This window comes from Triturus cristatus, chromosome 6, assembly GCF_964204655.1.
Source record: "Triturus cristatus chromosome 6, aTriCri1.1, whole genome shotgun sequence".
NCBI lineage: Eukaryota > Metazoa > Chordata > Amphibia > Caudata > Salamandridae > Triturus > Triturus cristatus.
Window position 1 is genome coordinate 348,354,090 of NC_140589.1, and position 18,161 is coordinate 348,372,250.

Here is an 18,161-nt window from a genome sequence, read left to right on the forward strand (position 1 = left end):
TGTCCCTTAGGCTTGCATGGGGGTGGGGTGTGGGGTGTGGGGGGGTGGGGTGGATTTACAGTATCTGACCCTGAATTATACTTTTTAGCTGCTCAGGCACACCTCACTATTTACTGGGTTAACACACATTGCATTGCACCCCACCACTCTATTCAGCATGATGGGGTTGAAACTGGTGCACTGAACACAGTCATTGCTACAGTGTATTCCAAACCGCTTGCTACCATCAAAACGGTTCTCTGCACGCATTGGGCGGTCATAACCCTTGCAAGATATGCAGACTGTGAGATAATGTACTCTTCTGAGATGACGCTGCGGAATAAGCCAGGTTTGAGTCAAGCCATGAATGGTTCAGTGCAGTCTACACTACTAATGCTGACCTATTTGAAACTGGGACAGCTGTTTATTGTACGTAAATTTATGTCACTGGAGGAGTTCTGCTCCCTTGAGGAAGTCAACAGGTTGGATCTGTTTGTGCAATATAGGCTTCCACCCACAGTCTCTGCATGCTGGAACACCTTTTTGATGAACAAGCAGAGTATTTGCCATTTCCTCAGATGCATCTCACTGCCTGCATGAGGGAATGGGTAGAATGACTGTACCACACGACACATAATGAGCTGCTGTCAGTGAACGCGGAACTCAGAGAGGTGTGATGGAGACTTGATTGTGACACTCCCTTTAAAAACATGGCGATATTGCTGCGAGCAAACTGTATTGCTTTCCAGTAAGAAGAGACATAGAGTCCTAGATTTTCATATTCCTAACATGGCGTACTACACTACCAAGCACCTGCACCTCATGGACCATACTCAAAGCACTGTCCACTGATCAAAGCATTTTGAGTCGACCTAGTGCCTGTCCCCCATGAGATTACTGCAACTTTTCTGACTTGCACACTGCTCACATCGTTGCTGGGTTTAAAGTGGATGTCCCTCACGACAGATGGCGTGGTTAGTTGGGCTGCTGTTGGTGCTAGAGATGCGACGGATGTCCAAAACCTGGCTCAAAGGTCCCACACCAAAAATTGAAGATTGCCTACGGTATGCAACATTTTGTAATGCGCAGGAGGTGACATGCTGCTTTACTGGTCCCTAGATCCTAACCAAAAAGCCATTTGGGGCCCTTTTAGAGAGCACATGGCAGGGGAAAAAGAGGCTGATACTTGCTCCCTATCTTGTCCAGCAACTTTGGAGACTGTGGACGATAGCTGGAAAAACCACATAACATTAACTGGATATACTTGTTGGGGTGGACTTTGATGATTCTACAGGCTGAATGTCTGTATTGGATAATGAGACAATGTATGTACTCCCAATTCTGTGTTCTCTGTCAGTTGCTTCAGAGTGACTCTCACAGTCTGCATCAGTTATGCCTACCTCTGCTATGGGTCTGCTTTGTTTATTTTTTTCTTTTCCTATATTCTGTTTGAAGATGTAATGAATGAGAATTTAAAATGAATAAAAGATCATACAACCCAAAAATATCCTGTTATTAAGAAGTGAGCAGCCATTTTGATCCTGAGATTATGTCCCAGAATTAATTTCCATTTATTTTTTGTGCAATTGATGGTTAGTGTTGTCTAAGGTGAAAAAAGTATGGAATTACACTGAGTAGGAGCCATCTTCTCAGTCCCTTGCAGTGTGTACAAATATCTATTGTTAAAAGCTGAACCTTTGCTGAGCTTCAGAGGACTCTCCTGAAGATAATCATGATCCGTTGCCATTACCTCATAGGTAATGAGCACTTTAATTTCAGATGTTGTTCTATGTACTCAATCAGCACTCGGCTGTGGCTGAAGTCCGATATATGCACCCCAACCCTTGGTAACTCTTGGTGTATTTTTTTATTAGGCTATAGATAGATAGATTATTGTACATTTTTATAACAATGATTCATGGAATACATTCACTGATTACACCCACATATTTGTATTTTCAACTCCAGGATACATATAGAAGAAGACAGATACATCGCACTATCACTCGGCAGATGTCTTTCGATCTTACTAAAATGCTGGTGACCGAGGATTGGTTCAGTGACATCAGCCCACAGACCATGAGGCGATTACTTAACATTGTCTCAGTCACTGGTGAGTTTCCTTCCTTTTGATCCATTCGGGCAGGGAGGAGGGTAGTAAACTCTGGCTCGTTTCAAAGAAGGGTTGTGAGAATATATATCTGTTACGTTTTTTTAGTTGAAGACAATAGTTGTGAAAAAGTTGCTAGTTATAATAACCTTTTTCATTGTGTGTTGTTTTAACATACAGCACATTTATCTTAGCTTCAGAATGAATTTCATTGACCTACTTTTTACAGAATGTGTTGCTGCAGTGCCTTAAAGGAGCTTAAACCAGTTCTGCAGAAAAATAACTTTCAAAAAGTGTGTCAAGAGTATCAGATCTTCTCTGTAGCTAAATACATAGAGCAGTGCTGGCAGTAAGGGGAAGTAGAGGGACGGGTTATCTTTCTGTGTGAAAGTGGGCCTGTGTACTTTTATAAAACATGCATTTAACTTTTTACAATTCACTGTGGTTCATCTAGTGTTCCTGCCAACCTACTATGCCTTGATAGTTCTCCAATTAAATCACACATCTGACCTAAAAGAGCTTAAGGGTGATTAATCTGCCCAGCAAGGTGTACGATATTAAGATGGGAGATTTGCCTCTGTGGGCTTTACTAATATGCTTTGAATAATGTCTTCATCTACTTAAAGGTTGTTTTTGAATTGTGTTCAGAATATGGTTCCTTACCAGGGTTGATAGTGTATAGCTAGTGCATAATTGTATCTAATACACTTCTACCATGCTTTACAGACGTTTGTCAAGAGTGTGGGGTGTGCAGAGATTAATTTGGTTAATTTAGCAAATCAGTCAAACATGAGCTGTATTACATCATAATAGCATGGTGCCAAAAAGAACAAATATTGAGAGAGCCAATAGATTTGACTTTTTTATTCTAGTGTTGACAGAAGAAATGCATATCTCTGCATCTGATAGAAAGATCTAGCCATGGATTCCTTACCTTAGAATATTCCCAAGGCATCCAACTGGATCCTGAAACTTTGGGTGAGCAGTACCCCTGTTCACTGGTAGGTGGCGCTGTTCGGCTCCGTTTGAAGTTGGCCGTTTTACCCGCGCTGGAAGTGCCATGTGTGGTACCTTTATAGGCGCCACCCCAGTGTGCTGACATCTGTTCTTTTCTGTCTGATAGAGACGTCTAGCCTCAGATTCATTACCATGGAATATCCCCATGCGTCGGACTGGATCTGGGAGGTTTTCAAGCAGTACCCCTGCCTGCCGCTTGGTAGCGTTTGGTTCATTGTCGTCCGCTGCGGAACATAACATGCTCGGTGCCTATATAGACACCACCTCGGCACGCTGACATCAGTTCTATTCATTTTCGTGCCAGATAGCGCTGATTCAAATTGAGCTACCCCACAGTCACTTTTTGACTGCCCTTTTTAGGTCGAGCCTAAAGCAGCGCGCATGCGCTGCTTGCGAGACTTATTTTAAGGGGCTTCAGAAAGCTCAGCACACGCTTGTGCGTGTGGTTTTGTTTTCGTCACAGGCTATTGGCTTTTGCGTGCGTCTTTCTAAGAAAGAGAGCACGCAATTGGGCAAAGGCAGGCGCATGTCCTGCCTTTGCTCCGCCTACGGTCTATTGCTTATGGTTACCCGCACGGGCGACATCCGTTTGCAATTATCATGCCCAAATGCGTGCACCATAATTGAAAACAGATGTCTCGCTGTGCTTGTTCTCTTCCCCCTCAAAATTTCCAGAATTACTCGAGCTTTTCAGCAACTTTCCCTCTCCAGGCGAGTAACACAGCCACGGCAGCTTCCCCCCTCCTTCCACTGCCGTGGCCCCGTCACATGATGAGACCCTTATTTAGCTCCTTCTCTTTCCAATAATCACTCGCTCATTAGCTCATAGCAGCCGTTAATTATGCAAATAAGGCAGTCGTGCGGGGGTGGATGAGTGGATGCGTGTGCGTGTGTGTGTCTGTCTCTATCTCTCTTTTCCAGGTCTAGTTCACGCTACATAGCCTAGCCCTTCCTTTATTTCTTTACCGAATAAAATTTCTCTTCCCAGAACGAGGCTTGAAACGCACTTCTCCTCCCATGTGCCGTTTCTGCCAGCTAGCTACAAGAGCACGCACTGCGCGTCTTTTTGCTTATGTGCAATTGTAGATTTGGTTAGCGGGCTGGGGGATGGTGGGCTGCTGCTGCCCTCCTACAGGACATCCCAACTCCAGCACGTAGTGGGGTCAGATCCCCTGCTCTTTTCCCGACATCTTGAGGAGCTGTGCCCTCCGTGTTAGGACAGTGCGTGTAACCCCTACTTGCAGCTACTTCTGCTCATGCCGTGCCGGCTCCTGTGGTCCAGACTCCATCATGCGAGGAGCTGCTGCCATCCTAACGCCTGAACCAACCGGGGTCAGGTCCGCTCCCCCTAGGAGGACGGGGCTTCTAACCCCTGTATGACTTCCCATCAGTCTCGTCACAGCTCCCGTTGTTCTCCCTGCCAGGTGAGAAGCTACTTCCACCCTCGTACAGGACACCCTATCACCTGTCCCTACCTGGGTCAGATCCCCTGCTCCTTTCCCGACCACTTGAGGAGCTGCGCTCACCCTAGGAGGCCAGGGCATAGGACCCCTACAGCTACTTCCGCTCAGCTCGAGCCAGCTCCTCTCCTTACCCCGGGAAGATCTGCTGCCTTGTTCTGTCACGGCCGCGACCCCTGTACATAACCCACTCCCAGCACCAGCTCTGCTCCTCTCTGTACCCTGCGAAGCGCTGTCCCTTCCTTCCAGCAGAACATCCATCCCTGGTGCCCCAGCCAGCTCCTGGGGTGCCATCACCATCCAGGGCACAGCTGCACCCTTTTCACCTCAGAGGGTACTGTCTGCAGGGTCTGTTCCTCCTCCGTTATTTTATTTTAGACAAGCTAGCCCACCTCAATATTCAACGGCCTCCAGCTCTGCGAATTACAATCTCCAACTAAAAAGATGCTTTTCTGAGGTCAGAACTCCGTTTATATTAATAAAATACAGTACTTTTATGTTATTTTATGGCAGAGAGTGGCTCATTTCAGCAGGAATTGCATAGTAAGTCACTCTGTAATGTCTTTCGCCATTTCGCTGCTTTCTATTGTCTGTGAAGGATTTTGTAACGTGTGACTTTGTTGCAGAAGCCTCGACGTGTCTTAATATCATAAGGACATGAGCTGTGGTCCTGGTCTGCCAAGCGATGATGCCATTGGTTGTGCTCTCTGTCTGCAACCACCGACTCTGCCGTGGCATCGTGAGGCCTGTGGCCCCCTCCCGCACATAGCCATGGGCCTCAGAGACTGTTCTGTTCTGATGAGAACAAGCATTGGCATAGCCAATAGGTCTTGCCTTTGGGACCTTTTAAGTGTTTAGCCATGCAACAGTTGATGTTGTTGCACCAAGGATATTGTACTACATAACTAAATACTTTTTTTTTTTTCATGGTGTGAGGATGTAATCTAAGAAAAAAGCTGGTTTCAGATTATGTCGGGCATGTTACAGGAAAATGTCGGTGAGAGACCCCCACTTGTTTGTGGTGCCTGTGAGGACTACCGCACCATGCACCCAAAAGCACTGATGGAGCAATCCCTCAAGCACTTCGCTGCCTGACGTCGATCGACTCCACGGCACTTAAGGTTCTGTTTGCATGGGACTTTTCTGAGCCTGTCCCGATGTTCCTCCTCATATTTAAAGTCATCAGAGAAGTTGAGGAAGTTCCACAAGCACAGGAAATTGAAAAAGTCCAGGCGTTCTTCGACCTCCTCAAGTCCGTTGGAGTCATCAGACTGCAGGCCGTGAGTTGGTGAGGTCTGAACCTGGGTCGGCTCCACGCTTCCCCGATTTAGCCAGAGCGACCCTTACCCAGTTAGAGGAATCTTATGAGGTAATGCGCCTCATTTTTGGGCAGGCCCTCTTGAGCACCTTCGGGCCTCTGACATGGAGTGTTGTCTGAAGGCGCGTCTGGCGCCGACCGTGTATATCCTCCCCACAGCTTAGCCAGTGCCTTATTGAATGGATGCACCTGGAGTGGGAGACATTTTAGAGTGGTCTATGGACACCTATGGAGAGGATCCAGTTGAGGACAGCTGGTATGAGGCCAGTGTGTTAGACACTTCGCCTGACACTGGCCTGGTTTCCCCTCTTACTGTGGCTACGCTACGGAGGAGGGAGCTTCTTTCGCTATGGTGGTGCGCAGGGCAGCTGAGGTCCTGAACCATAACTTGCCCTCAATGGCAGTCAAAATATAAGTTATGACAGGAGTGTTCAGCCTGGAGTTTCCCCCTTAGACTCCTTACTCCCATTTAATGAAGCCTCTGTGGACGTTCTGCTTGGGGCCTGGTTCAAGCCCTGCATAGAGGCTCCTGTGAAAAGGACAATTGCCCGCCACTATCCCCCTGCTCCTGGGATCATAGTTTCCTTGCCCACCACCCCACCAAGGAGGACTTGGTGGGCCAAACCTCCGCTTCCTGCATTCACCCGGACGCATCGCCTACCTCTCCACCGGATAGGAAATCCAAGAAGTTATACACCTTTGGTAAGAGAATGTTCTTTTGCACCAGCCTGTGGCTGCTGTCAGTGAACACCGCTCGCCTATCGGTCCATTATTTCAATACTCTATGGGATTTGGTTGCGTTAGTGCTGCCTATGGTCTTGGAGGAGGCCTGGGCAACCCACTGTCAGGCAGTTGCTGACGGCAGAAATGGAGCAAAGCATAAGATTTGGATTTGACACAACCGACTCGCTAGCAGAGAGCTTCTTTCTTCTGATAGAGACATCTAGCCGCAGATTCCTTAACTCTGAATTCTCCCCAAACGCCAGCCTGGAAAGTTTTTCAGCAGACACTCTGCGCACCAGGGGACAGCGGTGTACGGCTCGGCAGTGATATCATCTCCGGACATGACTTCAGTGGAGCCATATAAGTCCCCTCCGGCGTGTGGACCGCAGTTTCTTTTTTTCCACGCTGTAACGCGGATCCGGAGAAGCATCTCTCTGGCTGTTTTTCGGCCTACTGTGACAATTTTTCATCAGGAAACAGTGTGCCTTCTACCCTCTGGGTTCAAACTCTGTGGGTCCTGTGCTCGCAAGATGTCGGGTACAGATCCACACACTATTTGTATGTGGTGCTTAGGCTTGCACCACGACGCAGACAACTGTGATGCTTGTCAACGGATGAAGCCAAAGGTACTGCGGGAGCGGCGCATGAAGCTTCTGAAGGCGAGGTTGTTGCAGACTTCCAGCTCCTCCCGACGTCGGTCATCCTCCCGGTTCAGAGGTCATTCCAGGGAGCACCGACCTTCATCCGGTGATCAATGGCAGCGGTCCCAGTCTCCGGCGACATATCACATTAAGCGACGTCGCAAAAGATCAAAGCCCCGGTCTTCCATGACCTCTTCAATTCTCGATACGGATCACAGGGATGTCTCATGTTCTATTGCTGGCACTCCCGCTCCGGTGTCGTGCCCAAGCCTTCCAGTCTTTTCTTGAGCCGGGGCGACCAGAAGTCAGATGAAGTTCTACGAGTTTTTGGGCTATCATCTCCCTCTGGAGGGCCTGCGGGCCCCATGGAGGTCATAGGAGCCGTAACTGTACCATCTCCGGCGGGCTAGCCCTTGGCAGCAGTTCTGGTTTCAGAGTAGGAGACGCCAGTGCACGGTCCTGTTGGTCGCCCACCTGTGTTTTCGACGCAGTATTAGTTGTTCCGCCAGTGTCTATCCCAGCGGCGACGTAGGACTCGGAGTTGGAGTCGCTGCACGTGGTAGAGCAGGCTTCGCCGCAACTACAGGTGTTTACATCAATGCCGGTCAAGACCTTGCCTCCTATCCAGGGGGACAACATCGTTTACGGAGCCGTTGGTGCCGGTTGTTACAGAACCATTCAGAGAATGGTTGTGTGGGGATGGGTCCCTTGAAACAACCAAGACTTCTAGACAGCTGGTTTGCAAGTTGGGTAAGGCAAGCGGGCTAGATTTGTCCCCTGCTGCCTCCCTTTTGTCACCCTCCTGGCCTTGCTTTGGAAGCCAGTTTTATCTTGGCGGAGGTCTTGCAGAGAGTGGCTGATGTTTTGCATCTCACTCTGCCGACTGTGGAGAAGACTATGGATCCTCTGATGGAGGTCCTTCATCCTTGCCAGTTGGGAGTTGAAGCACAAACCGAGGGGCTTGGGCTTGACCTTGCTCAGGCATACCAGTAGACTGTACTATTGCCCACACTTAATGCCCTGCCCCTGGGGACTTATTTTGCCTTGTTAGGCAACCGACTCATCACAGCTTCGTGGTCCATACTATCACTGCGTCCCCGGGAATGGGGAATATTCCCCAGGGGAGGAGGACACGTTGGGAAAAAGTGTTCTTTCCTCCACCAGTGCAGCGTTACGCTCCACTAACAACATTTGCATCCTCAGGCAGTCTCTCTACACCATTTGAAATTCTTTGGGCCAATTTATACCCTTGTTTCCCGAGGCTAACAGTGGAGAGCTTCATCAGTTGATGGGGGATGGCCGCCAGGCAGCCAGATTGCTAATTCGCTGTGGTATGTACTCCACGGACTCCATTGGGCAAGCTATGGTGTCTGCTGTGGCTTTGCGTCGGCATGCATGGCTTAGGGCGTCTGGGTTTTCAGAGGCTGTCCAGTCCGTCTTACTCGATTTACCATTTGATGGTGAGCATCTTTTTGGAGCTCAAGCTTATGCGGCCCATCACAGATTTTGGGATGATCGAACAGACTCTTAGTCTGTCTATAATTACTTTGGTAGCACTCCCTACCCGTTTTTTCTTTTGATTGGTGGGCAAAGTTCCCCCATTGTTGAAGTAGTGTATACAGTCTCCAGTGGCAGTGCTGAAATATTAAGCGTGTCCTGTTGCAATTGTGGTGTTGAAGTTAAGCACCTTCTCTTCTTCTTGCTGGGAGACTAGGGTCTCTGGATTTATCATTTCAATCTTCGGATTGTTTCGCTGATGGTTTGCGGTTTATTCTTTGGTACTCTGAAGAAGAGCCTTGTCTCAAGAGTTCATACCCTTATGGTATATGCCTTACTTATGTGGAGTACTGGTTTGCTATTGTGTAGCTTGTGTGGATACTACTTGCGTAGTATGTCGGTATGCTGCCGGATACTTTTCTCTGCTATCAGATGTTTTCCTCTGAGGGCCCTGCCTCATTCAGGCATCACTCAGAAATGTAACCCAGGCCATTAGGGCCAGGTTATATGACCTTTATGGATCATAGTTATTGCTTTCCTTGGTGGTACCCTCTTTTAAGGGTCCTGATGCTTATCACTCTTGTGGAGTTTTTTCATAGCCAGAGTAGGTAGTGCAGATTGTTTTTCTTCATAAGCAGACTGCATATACTCTTCATTGTTTGTTTTCCTAAGTACTGTGGGTGGATTCTTGTAAATACATGGCTATGATTCTCTCCCTTCTCGGGGGACTTGGGTAGTTCCTTGGTTCATTCTTGGAATGGTGGTGGTGGTGGTGGTGGGGTGTGTGTGTGTGTGTGTGTGTTTACGCAAACATACTCTCTCTCTCTTTCTTACTCTCTCTCTTTCTCTCTCTCTATGTCTCTGTCTCATTCATATTTATAAATATATACACCATTCTTTGCTTAGTACCAATTTTTCTGATACTTTTGGTAAGAAGCATTATCTTAATGACAGGTAATCTTAACTTCTTTGGGTATATATCATGCAAATCTTGCTGATAGGTGTAGAATATACCATAAAGTTCTTTGGACTGGTTCACTTTTATTTATCTGGTATATTTACAGAATATATATATATGACCCTGTGTGAATGGGGTACACACGTTTAGTTTTCACACAAAAAAAAGAAAACTGAGAAGAAGAAAAAAACAAAGAGGGGAGAAAAGATGTGGTTGTCCCTCTTTTCTCGCTTCCCTTGGGCTTGAGCTTATTCAGAGTTGTAGACGGTATTCAGTCTATTGCACTATGGCATTGAAGACTTTATGGAGGCAAGCTTTATACGTTCTGTCTTCTAGCAGTAGTTTTTGGTTAGTTAAAATTCTGTGAATTGTTTGGTCAATTAAGGTATCTGGTGGCGCACAAAATCCGTGTGTGGAATGAGTATGAATATTCTTTGGTCCGGGTTGAATTATTTATACCAAGGAGGTATTGCCGTTCATCTTTCCCCTGGGGAAATGAGTTCTGAGAGTCCTGTTTTGGGATTTTATCAGGGCAGATCTGTTTATACTTAATGTTCTCATGAACAACGCAGATAATAGAATTTGTTGTGCTGTTGACCCTTTTTGGTCATTGTGATTTCCTTTTCCCTTAGAGGGACAGGGGTTGATGTCTGTTCTAAGATAGATTTTTCAAGGGGTTTCTTCTCCCTCCCTTTATTCTTTCATAGGTGGATTCGCTCGGTCTGGTAAGGTTGTTTTAATTTATATGTTCTGTGACCGTGTTTATGGACTTTGTTAGGAACCAAGTCCTGGTTCTGCTATTTCTATGTACACTTGGTCGGTCATTATTTTGACTGGTTAGTTAGCTTACAGAACTTTTATAGGTCTAGATCGCAGACCCACCTCTCCAGTGGGGTGTAGCTATGGTATTTAATTCAAAGTTAAGGAATCTGTGCCTAGATGTCTCTATCAGATGTAAAAGTTACTGACCTTCGGTAGCGCTATATCTGGTAGAGACACAGCCTAGCCGCAGATTCCTTAACACCCTGCCCATCCTCCCCGCTCTGCGGATGGTTCTTGAGGTAAGGGTTATACCCTTTTCAGTACTGGGCTTATATACCAGTGTTCACTGTCTCAATTAATGTTACGGTTAAATAAGCTGCTTGGCATGGCCACTATGCATTTGTCTGGAGGTGCAATACCGTACATTTCTGAATATGTTTGTTGGTAGAATGGCTGCGTTCTCTATTGCTTTGATGGTGGTCACACCAGTGAACAGTTTTAACTTGTTGTTCTTTCTATGAAAGGTTTTTTGGTAATGTCATACCTTTGCACTGGTATTATCAATATATCAGGTAATGGAATAAGTTAATGCACAGCTTAGTGCTGTTGTTGTAAGCCCGTTGGACTATTGCCATGTCATTCATGACTATTGATGTATGGTGCATAGAGGGTACGGTCTCTCCCCTCATGGGGGAGTTATTCATCAGGGCACAGAGGTTCATGTTGCCCTGTGTTAAGTTGCTTTTATTGTGGATTTTATCTCAAATCCGTGTCTGGTATTTTCATACCATTCGATGTTTAATTTTCTAATTATGTTTTTTTTAAAGAAAAAAAAAGTGATATTCTTTTGGCACACAGTTTCCACAACAGGTTTCTATGGTGGGTCCCCATTCTGGTGTGGAAAGTTTCACAGAATAATCTGCCGTCCGCGTGCATGAGGGGACTTATGTGGCTCCACTGATGTCATGTCCGTAGACGATGTCACTGTAGAGCTGTACAACACCGTACCCCAGCGCGCAGAGGTACTGCTGACATTTTTTCCAGATCCAGCCTGGCGCCTGGGGAGAATTCAAAGTTAAGCAATCTGCGGCTAGACTGTGTCTCTACTAGATATAGCGCTACCGGAGGTAAGTAACTTTTACGCCGGTGGCCTTGTGACGCTACACCTGGCTGAGAACATCTGTTTTTTTCAGAGGATGTCCAGGCTTCCTTCTTAGACCTGCCCTTTGATGGCTCTTGCCTATTTGGAGACCAGGCAGATTCAGTTCTAGTGCGCGTAAACAACAGCAGAAATGCACGCAGGTACTTGAGCTCATCTATTGTCCCTTGTTCACCTCAGTCTGCCTTCTGCTCCTTTCATGGCTACGGAAGGGGTCTCCAGCTGCACACATACCCTCCCAACCACCACAGCCAGCAGGCTTCCCAGCCTTTTCGTGTCCGAGGGTGCGAGTCACAGGAGCCATATGAGACAGGCGGCCAGCGGTCAGGTTAGTCCACCATCCCCTCCTACCTGTCGCTGCCTCCAAGCATCTTCAATCTGCTCTTAGACCATCTTCTGCAGCCAGTGGGAGGCAGGATGTGCTATCACCTCCCCCACTGATGGTCAGTAACATTAGACCATTGAGTACTACAGATAGTCCAAAGGGGCAACTTTCCCCCCTTAGTGATTCCCCCTCCACCCATTCCACCCACTTACGATTGGCAAATGGAGGACCATCTCTCCTTGCTCCGTCAAGAAGTGCATGCTCTATTGGCCAAGGGAGCCATAGAAAGGGTGCCGGCATCAAAAGTAAGTTGTGACGGAGGACTTCGCCTATCCTAGATCGCACCTTCTCTACCTCTTCCTAAAGAAGGATACATTTAAAATGCTCACGTTCACCCATGTTTTGTTTGATTGGTATCCACGAGATTAGAGTTGAATGTTAGACTTGCAGCATGTGTTTTTTATGCATCCCATGCTGCAGGCCCCCCAAACGCTATCTGCGGTACACGATGGGCCATGAGCACTTTCAGTTTGCAGTTTGCTGTGCTCCTATTCGCCGGGTGTTCACCAAGGTGATGGCGGTCGTCACAGCTTATCTGCGGAGGTCAGAAATTTCAGTCTTCCCCTACCTCGAGCACAGGTTGTTGAAGGTGAGCTCACCCTGGGCGGTCATCTCCCACCTTCAGACCTCGGCAAACCTCCTGCCCTTGCTGGGGTTCACTATCAACATGCCGAGGTCAAACCTGATTCCCTCTCAGATGCTCCTTTACATCAAAGCTGTTCTGGACTAGGTACAGTTTCAGGCTTATCCTTCTGACCAGCGAGTCCAGGCTATGGTATTGATTGTTACAGCCTGTATCCTGGATTCCTGTGATACTGACTCTGAAGCTGATAGGCCTCATGGCCGCCTGTATTCTGCTAGTGGCACATGCCCGTTGGCATCGGCGGGCTCTGCAATGGGACTTGCACTTCCAGTAGGCGCAGCATCATGGGAATCTCTCTGACATGGTTCAGACCTTGGAGTGAACTGCAAAAGACCCGCAGTGGTGGATAACAAACCGCGATTGGGTCAGTGGCAGACACCTCTCCCCTCCCCAAGCAGAACTGACTAAAGTAATATAGATGTGTCATCTCTGGGCTAGCGCGGACATGTGGGAGAGTTAGAGCTTGGAGGACTATGGTCTCTGGTGGAATCCGGGCTCCACATCAATCTGTTGGAGCTTCAGGTGATCCGATTGGCACTGAAAGCCATTCTTCCTTCAATCCTTCTACACCACCACCATGTATAATTGAAACAAACCAGGGTATGTGGGGTCATGGAACCTTTGTCAAGAGGCTTTGCACCATTGAACTTGGTTGGAAAACCAGGCGTATCCCTAGTGGGTCAACATTTGGCAGGCTGTCTGGATGCCATAGCGGACAAACTCTGCTGTCGATGTTTAGAAGGTCACAAATGATGTCACCATACTTAGGTCTGGTGCAAGGTCTCTTCTGAAAGTGTGGAGCTCCTTGGCTAGATCTTTTCACCTGCGTCAAGTACGCGCAATGCCATCAGTTTTGCATGCTGGAGTTTCCAAGGCTGGTCTTGCTCATAGACGCTTTTCTTCTCAAGGGGAGCTCCAGCACCATGAATACCTTTCTGCCAGTACCACTTCTGCCTAGAGTTGTTAAGAAGATTAGGATCAACTGGTCATCAGTCATTCTTATGGCTCTTGATTGGGCACAGAGAGTCTGGTATCCTGATCTGTTGAGCCTGAGCACTGGTCCCACGATCAGGCTGCCTCTTCAGGAGGATCTTCTGTCTCAGCAGCAGGACAGTGTTCTGCAGCCTAACCTGAGATCATTTCAGCTTCAATAATGGAGATGAAGCAGCAACAACTGATAGCTTTTGACCCGAAGTTCGCAATGTTATACTGGCAGCCAGGCGTCCCTCCACCAAGACGATATACGCCTGCTGTTAAAGCAAGTTTGCGGCATGGTGTACAGATAAATACGACGTTGACCCTCTATCCCCACTCCTTTCCCAGGTTCTTTTGTTCATTCTTACCTTAGTCCAGAATGGCTCTGCTTTGGGCACCTCAAAAGATTGATTCTGCCATCTCTGCATTTCTGCAGTTGCCAAATCAGCCATCCCTTTTCAAATCCCCTATTGTACATAGGTCCCTGAAAGGTCTCCAGCATATATTCCCACCAACACCTTTCATTATGCCACAGTGGGACCTCAAACTGGGTCTCACATTTCTGATGTGGGCCCCCTTCGAGCCACTACAAAACTTTCCATTCAGGACTCTCACCATCAAAATGGCCTTTCAATAGCGATAACATCTGCCCATAGGGTCAGTAAATTACAAGCACAGTCGGCACATCCTCCGTACCTTAATATCTGGCCAGACAAGCTGGTCCTTTGGACTCCAGCATCCTGTTTACTGAAGGTGGTAACTCCCTTTCAGGTAGGCCAATCCATCACTCTGCCTACCTTTTACACTCCGCCTCACCCCTCTAAAGAAGGGGAGAGACATCGACTGGACCCAAACAGTGCGCTGTTCTGTCTTAACTGCTCAAAAGAATTCCAGGTGGACTATCAACTCTTCATTGTCTACGTCAGAAAAGTGAAGGGGAAGGCGGTGCAGTGATGCATCATCTCACGATGGCTAGTACTCTGTGTCAAGATCTGCTACGTACTAGCCAAAAAGCAACCTCCTGAAGGCTTGTGAGCTAAGTCACCAGAACAAAGGCTGCAACCACTACTTTAGATTGTTGAGTTCCTGTCCTGGATATTTGTTAGGCAGCAACATGGGCTTCCTTGCACACATTTGCGATGCACTACTTCCTGGACAGTCAAGTCCGGTGTGACGATCACTTTTCCCATTCGGTACTATAGGACTTCTTAGTTTTATCCATATTACAGCCCCACCTCCAGGAAGGTATTCCTTGGGTATCTATTCCAAGGTAAGGATTCTCTGTCTTGAAGTCTCTATCAGATGAACAAGTTACTTAACTTGTGTAAAGCCTTTGTGGCAGAGACCCTATCTAGCCGCAGATTCCTTACCGACCCACTCATCCTACCCACTCTGCGAATGGGTTTTAGAGTAAAGGGTTTTCCCCTTTTTTAAGGGCCCTAGTTAAGCACACCAGTGGTCAGGGTTATTCATGGCTCTGCACGTCTGGTATGGAAAGTCACAAAAAGAAACTGACGGCGAGCTGGGGTGGAACCTATACAGGCACCGTGTACATCACTGCCGGCGCAGCCGACGCCACAGTGGGCCGGACTATGCCACCTACCGGCCTCCAGGGGTATTCCCCACTAAAAGTTTCCAAATCCTGTCTGATGCCTGTGGAATTTTCTAAGATAAGGAAACTGTGTGTGGCGGGGTATCGGTGACAGAGTCGGCAACCAGACCAGGATGGTGTAAGGAAGGTTTTATTTTGTATAACACTTTCTTTTGGCGGGCTGCCCGTCGTGAGGCTACAGAAGAGGGAGAGTCCGGTTTGCTCCTTCTTGGCGACTCCAGGCTGAGAGGGTGGGGGTCGCAGTTTCACCGCCGGGAGCACTGTGGTCTTCGTTGTCTCTTACGGCCCTCGTGGTGGTTCTGGAGCGGTCGATCAAGGATCCCCACGTGGGACGGCACAGGAAGAAAGGAGAAAGTAACCAAGGTTTAGGACAATCGTCCTGCACTCTAACAACAGGGGCCGGGAGTGAGGGAAACCGAGTGCTCAAGTGATTTTATCGCTCCGTTTAGTGTACGCGGGGTTAGTGCTCAGTGAGGGCAGGGGGTTTGCCGAACCACACGATATGTACAACCACTGACTCGATACGGGTGCTCAGAGGGTAGGCGGTGTCTTTCCTCCCACCCAGCCCGCTACCCGTACCTGTTCGAGCCACGCTTCTCCCGTGGGAACGTGGCGGGGCGGCTCGAGGAGTCGTTGGCCTCCTGGCTTGTTGGGGTCTTCTCTACTCGTCTCCTCTTCCAGCGCGTCGATCTCTCCTCCTCTCCACTCCTCACGGTTCTTCTTTCGCCTCCACTCCAGCTCTCCTTCCGCCTCCAGGGATACGCCGTTCGTCTTCTTCCGGGATTACGCCGTCTTTGTAAAACCCACAAACGCGACGTCAGCAGGGGGCGGGGTTTCGTCGTGCTGAAAGGCTGAATTAAAGGAACCTCGTTCCGTTTCTTGTGTCCAGTCTTGTGAACGATACGGATACCACTCGTCCGTCGTGCAGGGTACCGCTGGCCGCTGTAGGGGAAGAGAAGGTGGCACAAGGTCGCCTTTTGAACATGGGTTCCATGGACTCGTTGCTGCCTCGGATACGTTCTCCGCCCCGTCACACTGTGGCTAGGAATAGTCTCTACCAGATATGGGGTTATGGAAGATAAGTAACTTGTTCTGTATTGCAAAGTAATTAAGCTATAATCATTTGGTTACTTATACCATTTAGTGAACAGATAAATCACTACATGCATGATTAACAAGTGTACTTTTCAGATTCAAAATAATTCCTGAATCTTTCCATTGGAGGCAGCAGGAAATAGTCAGTACAAATAAAGTAAGACTAAGTGGTCTCGGAGACTGAATGACAGTGCGACTGACAAGGTCTCTAGCCAGTGGCTGAAGTCTAAAAATACAATGGTTGGAGGGGTCTGAGCCAAAGTTGCTGTAGACTACAGATGTAGAATATAACATGTTTGCCATCAGCGGAGCAAACAACAGTGCACGCCAATCCTAGAAAGGCTAAAGGGTTGTATAATCTAAAAATGTCAGTTGTAAATGCATTTCTTTCTCTGTAGAAGGCAGGCTGTAAACAGCCTTATTTAAACCAGGGAGGATGAGGATGACGTAGAGCGTTACTTTTGTCTGAAAATGATCCATCAGCTATGAAGAAAAAAGCCTTAAAAGTGTTTTGGTTCACTGTGGAGTGCCTCATAGAGTCTGCCACAAATTAATTTCTTTTCTATTCCGTTCACATCACGTGGTCTACTTAGCATATAGGATTTTAACTTACCCCATATGTTTTAGGTCCAGCCAGGGCAGTGCATGCGCTGCGAGGCATGCTGTATTTAGGTATGGACTTGAAACTCCGCCCATTTCCCGCCCATCTTTTCAATTCGCTCCTGTTACTGTCCTTTCTAAATCTTTGCTTTTGATTATATTTTTATTACAAATGTTGGCCGGTCCACTTCAAGTATAGCGGCCGCTTTTCTTTATTTTATTTGTCAGGGTGGTACGCTTTAACTTTAGTGGCCGCGCTACAAAACCTTCGTTTTTTTTGTTGTTTTTTTTTTTTGGAGTGAAAGTGCCCCATACCGTCCTTTCTCTTTAAAAGTGGCCACGCCCTGTTCTTTAGACACTGCTTGCTGTATTCAGGTTACAGCGAGCCTCGCCTAAAGAAAGGGGCGCTGCCCCCATTAAAGTGAAAGCATGGCATGGGGCACTTTTACGAAAACAAAAATTGTTTGTGAACCTTACAAATGTTTTTTAGGTCTCGCCTAGGCAGCGCGCATGCGCTGCTCTAGGAGATAACCTTTAGAAATTGGTCAGCTCTTTTTCAGCGCTCCTGCTTGTTTTGGCATCCACCTTGATGGAGCGAGCAGCGGCGCGCGCGCTAATTGAAAAGATGGCCTGCGCGCTGCTGCTTGCTCCCGCAAGGGACATGCTGGGACATGCTAGCATATGCTTTCCCACTTTGAACTGCATGTTTTGCTTTTTGCTTTCTCTTTGTAACGTGTTGCAATTATACTTTTTTGGGCACGAGTGCTTAAAAACAGCTGTTTCCATTTTTTTCCCACTCTAAACTGCTTGTTTTTCTGTAGCTTTCTTTTCGTAACGTGTTTAAATTAAACTTTTCTGGAACTTTTTGCATTTGTCAGCTTTTATTTTTTTCGTCGGTTTTTTGTGTGCTCTTTTTTTGGTTTCCCTTCCTGCAGGTCCTGCATATGCACACATTTGTGCCAGAAGCTCCATGCGCAACTCTTACTTATTTATCGCACTGTCTCAGCTTCTTCATTCAACCCTGCCTGAATGTAAGCGTGTAGGTCCTGCATATACATACATATGTGCGGGAAGATCCATGCGAAAATCTTATTTATTTATCGCCCTGTCTTAGCTTCTGCCACAGCTTCGGCTCACATTGTCCTTCCTGCAAACTACAATAAGCGTGGCCATGCGCGCTTGATTACATTACTATAGTGTCTCTCCCCTGCCTAGGTCACCCTCGCT

At 47.5% G+C, this 18,161-nt stretch overlaps 1 protein-coding gene across 7 annotated transcripts in view; it reads left to right on the forward strand.

Moving 5' to 3' along the window:
* The window catches only part of KIDINS220 (kinase D interacting substrate 220), a 1,251,292-nt gene that overhangs the window by 706,725 nt on the left and 526,406 nt on the right, over window positions 1–18,161 (forward strand). For all 7 annotated transcript variants that reach the window (XM_085610740.1, XM_085610741.1, XM_085610744.1 and 4 more), the window contains exon 21: window positions 1,948–2,092. In XM_085610740.1, coding sequence (XP_085466866.1) covers window positions 1,948–2,092 — 145 coding nt within the window. The remainder of the gene's footprint in view (window positions 1–1,947; window positions 2,093–18,161) is intronic.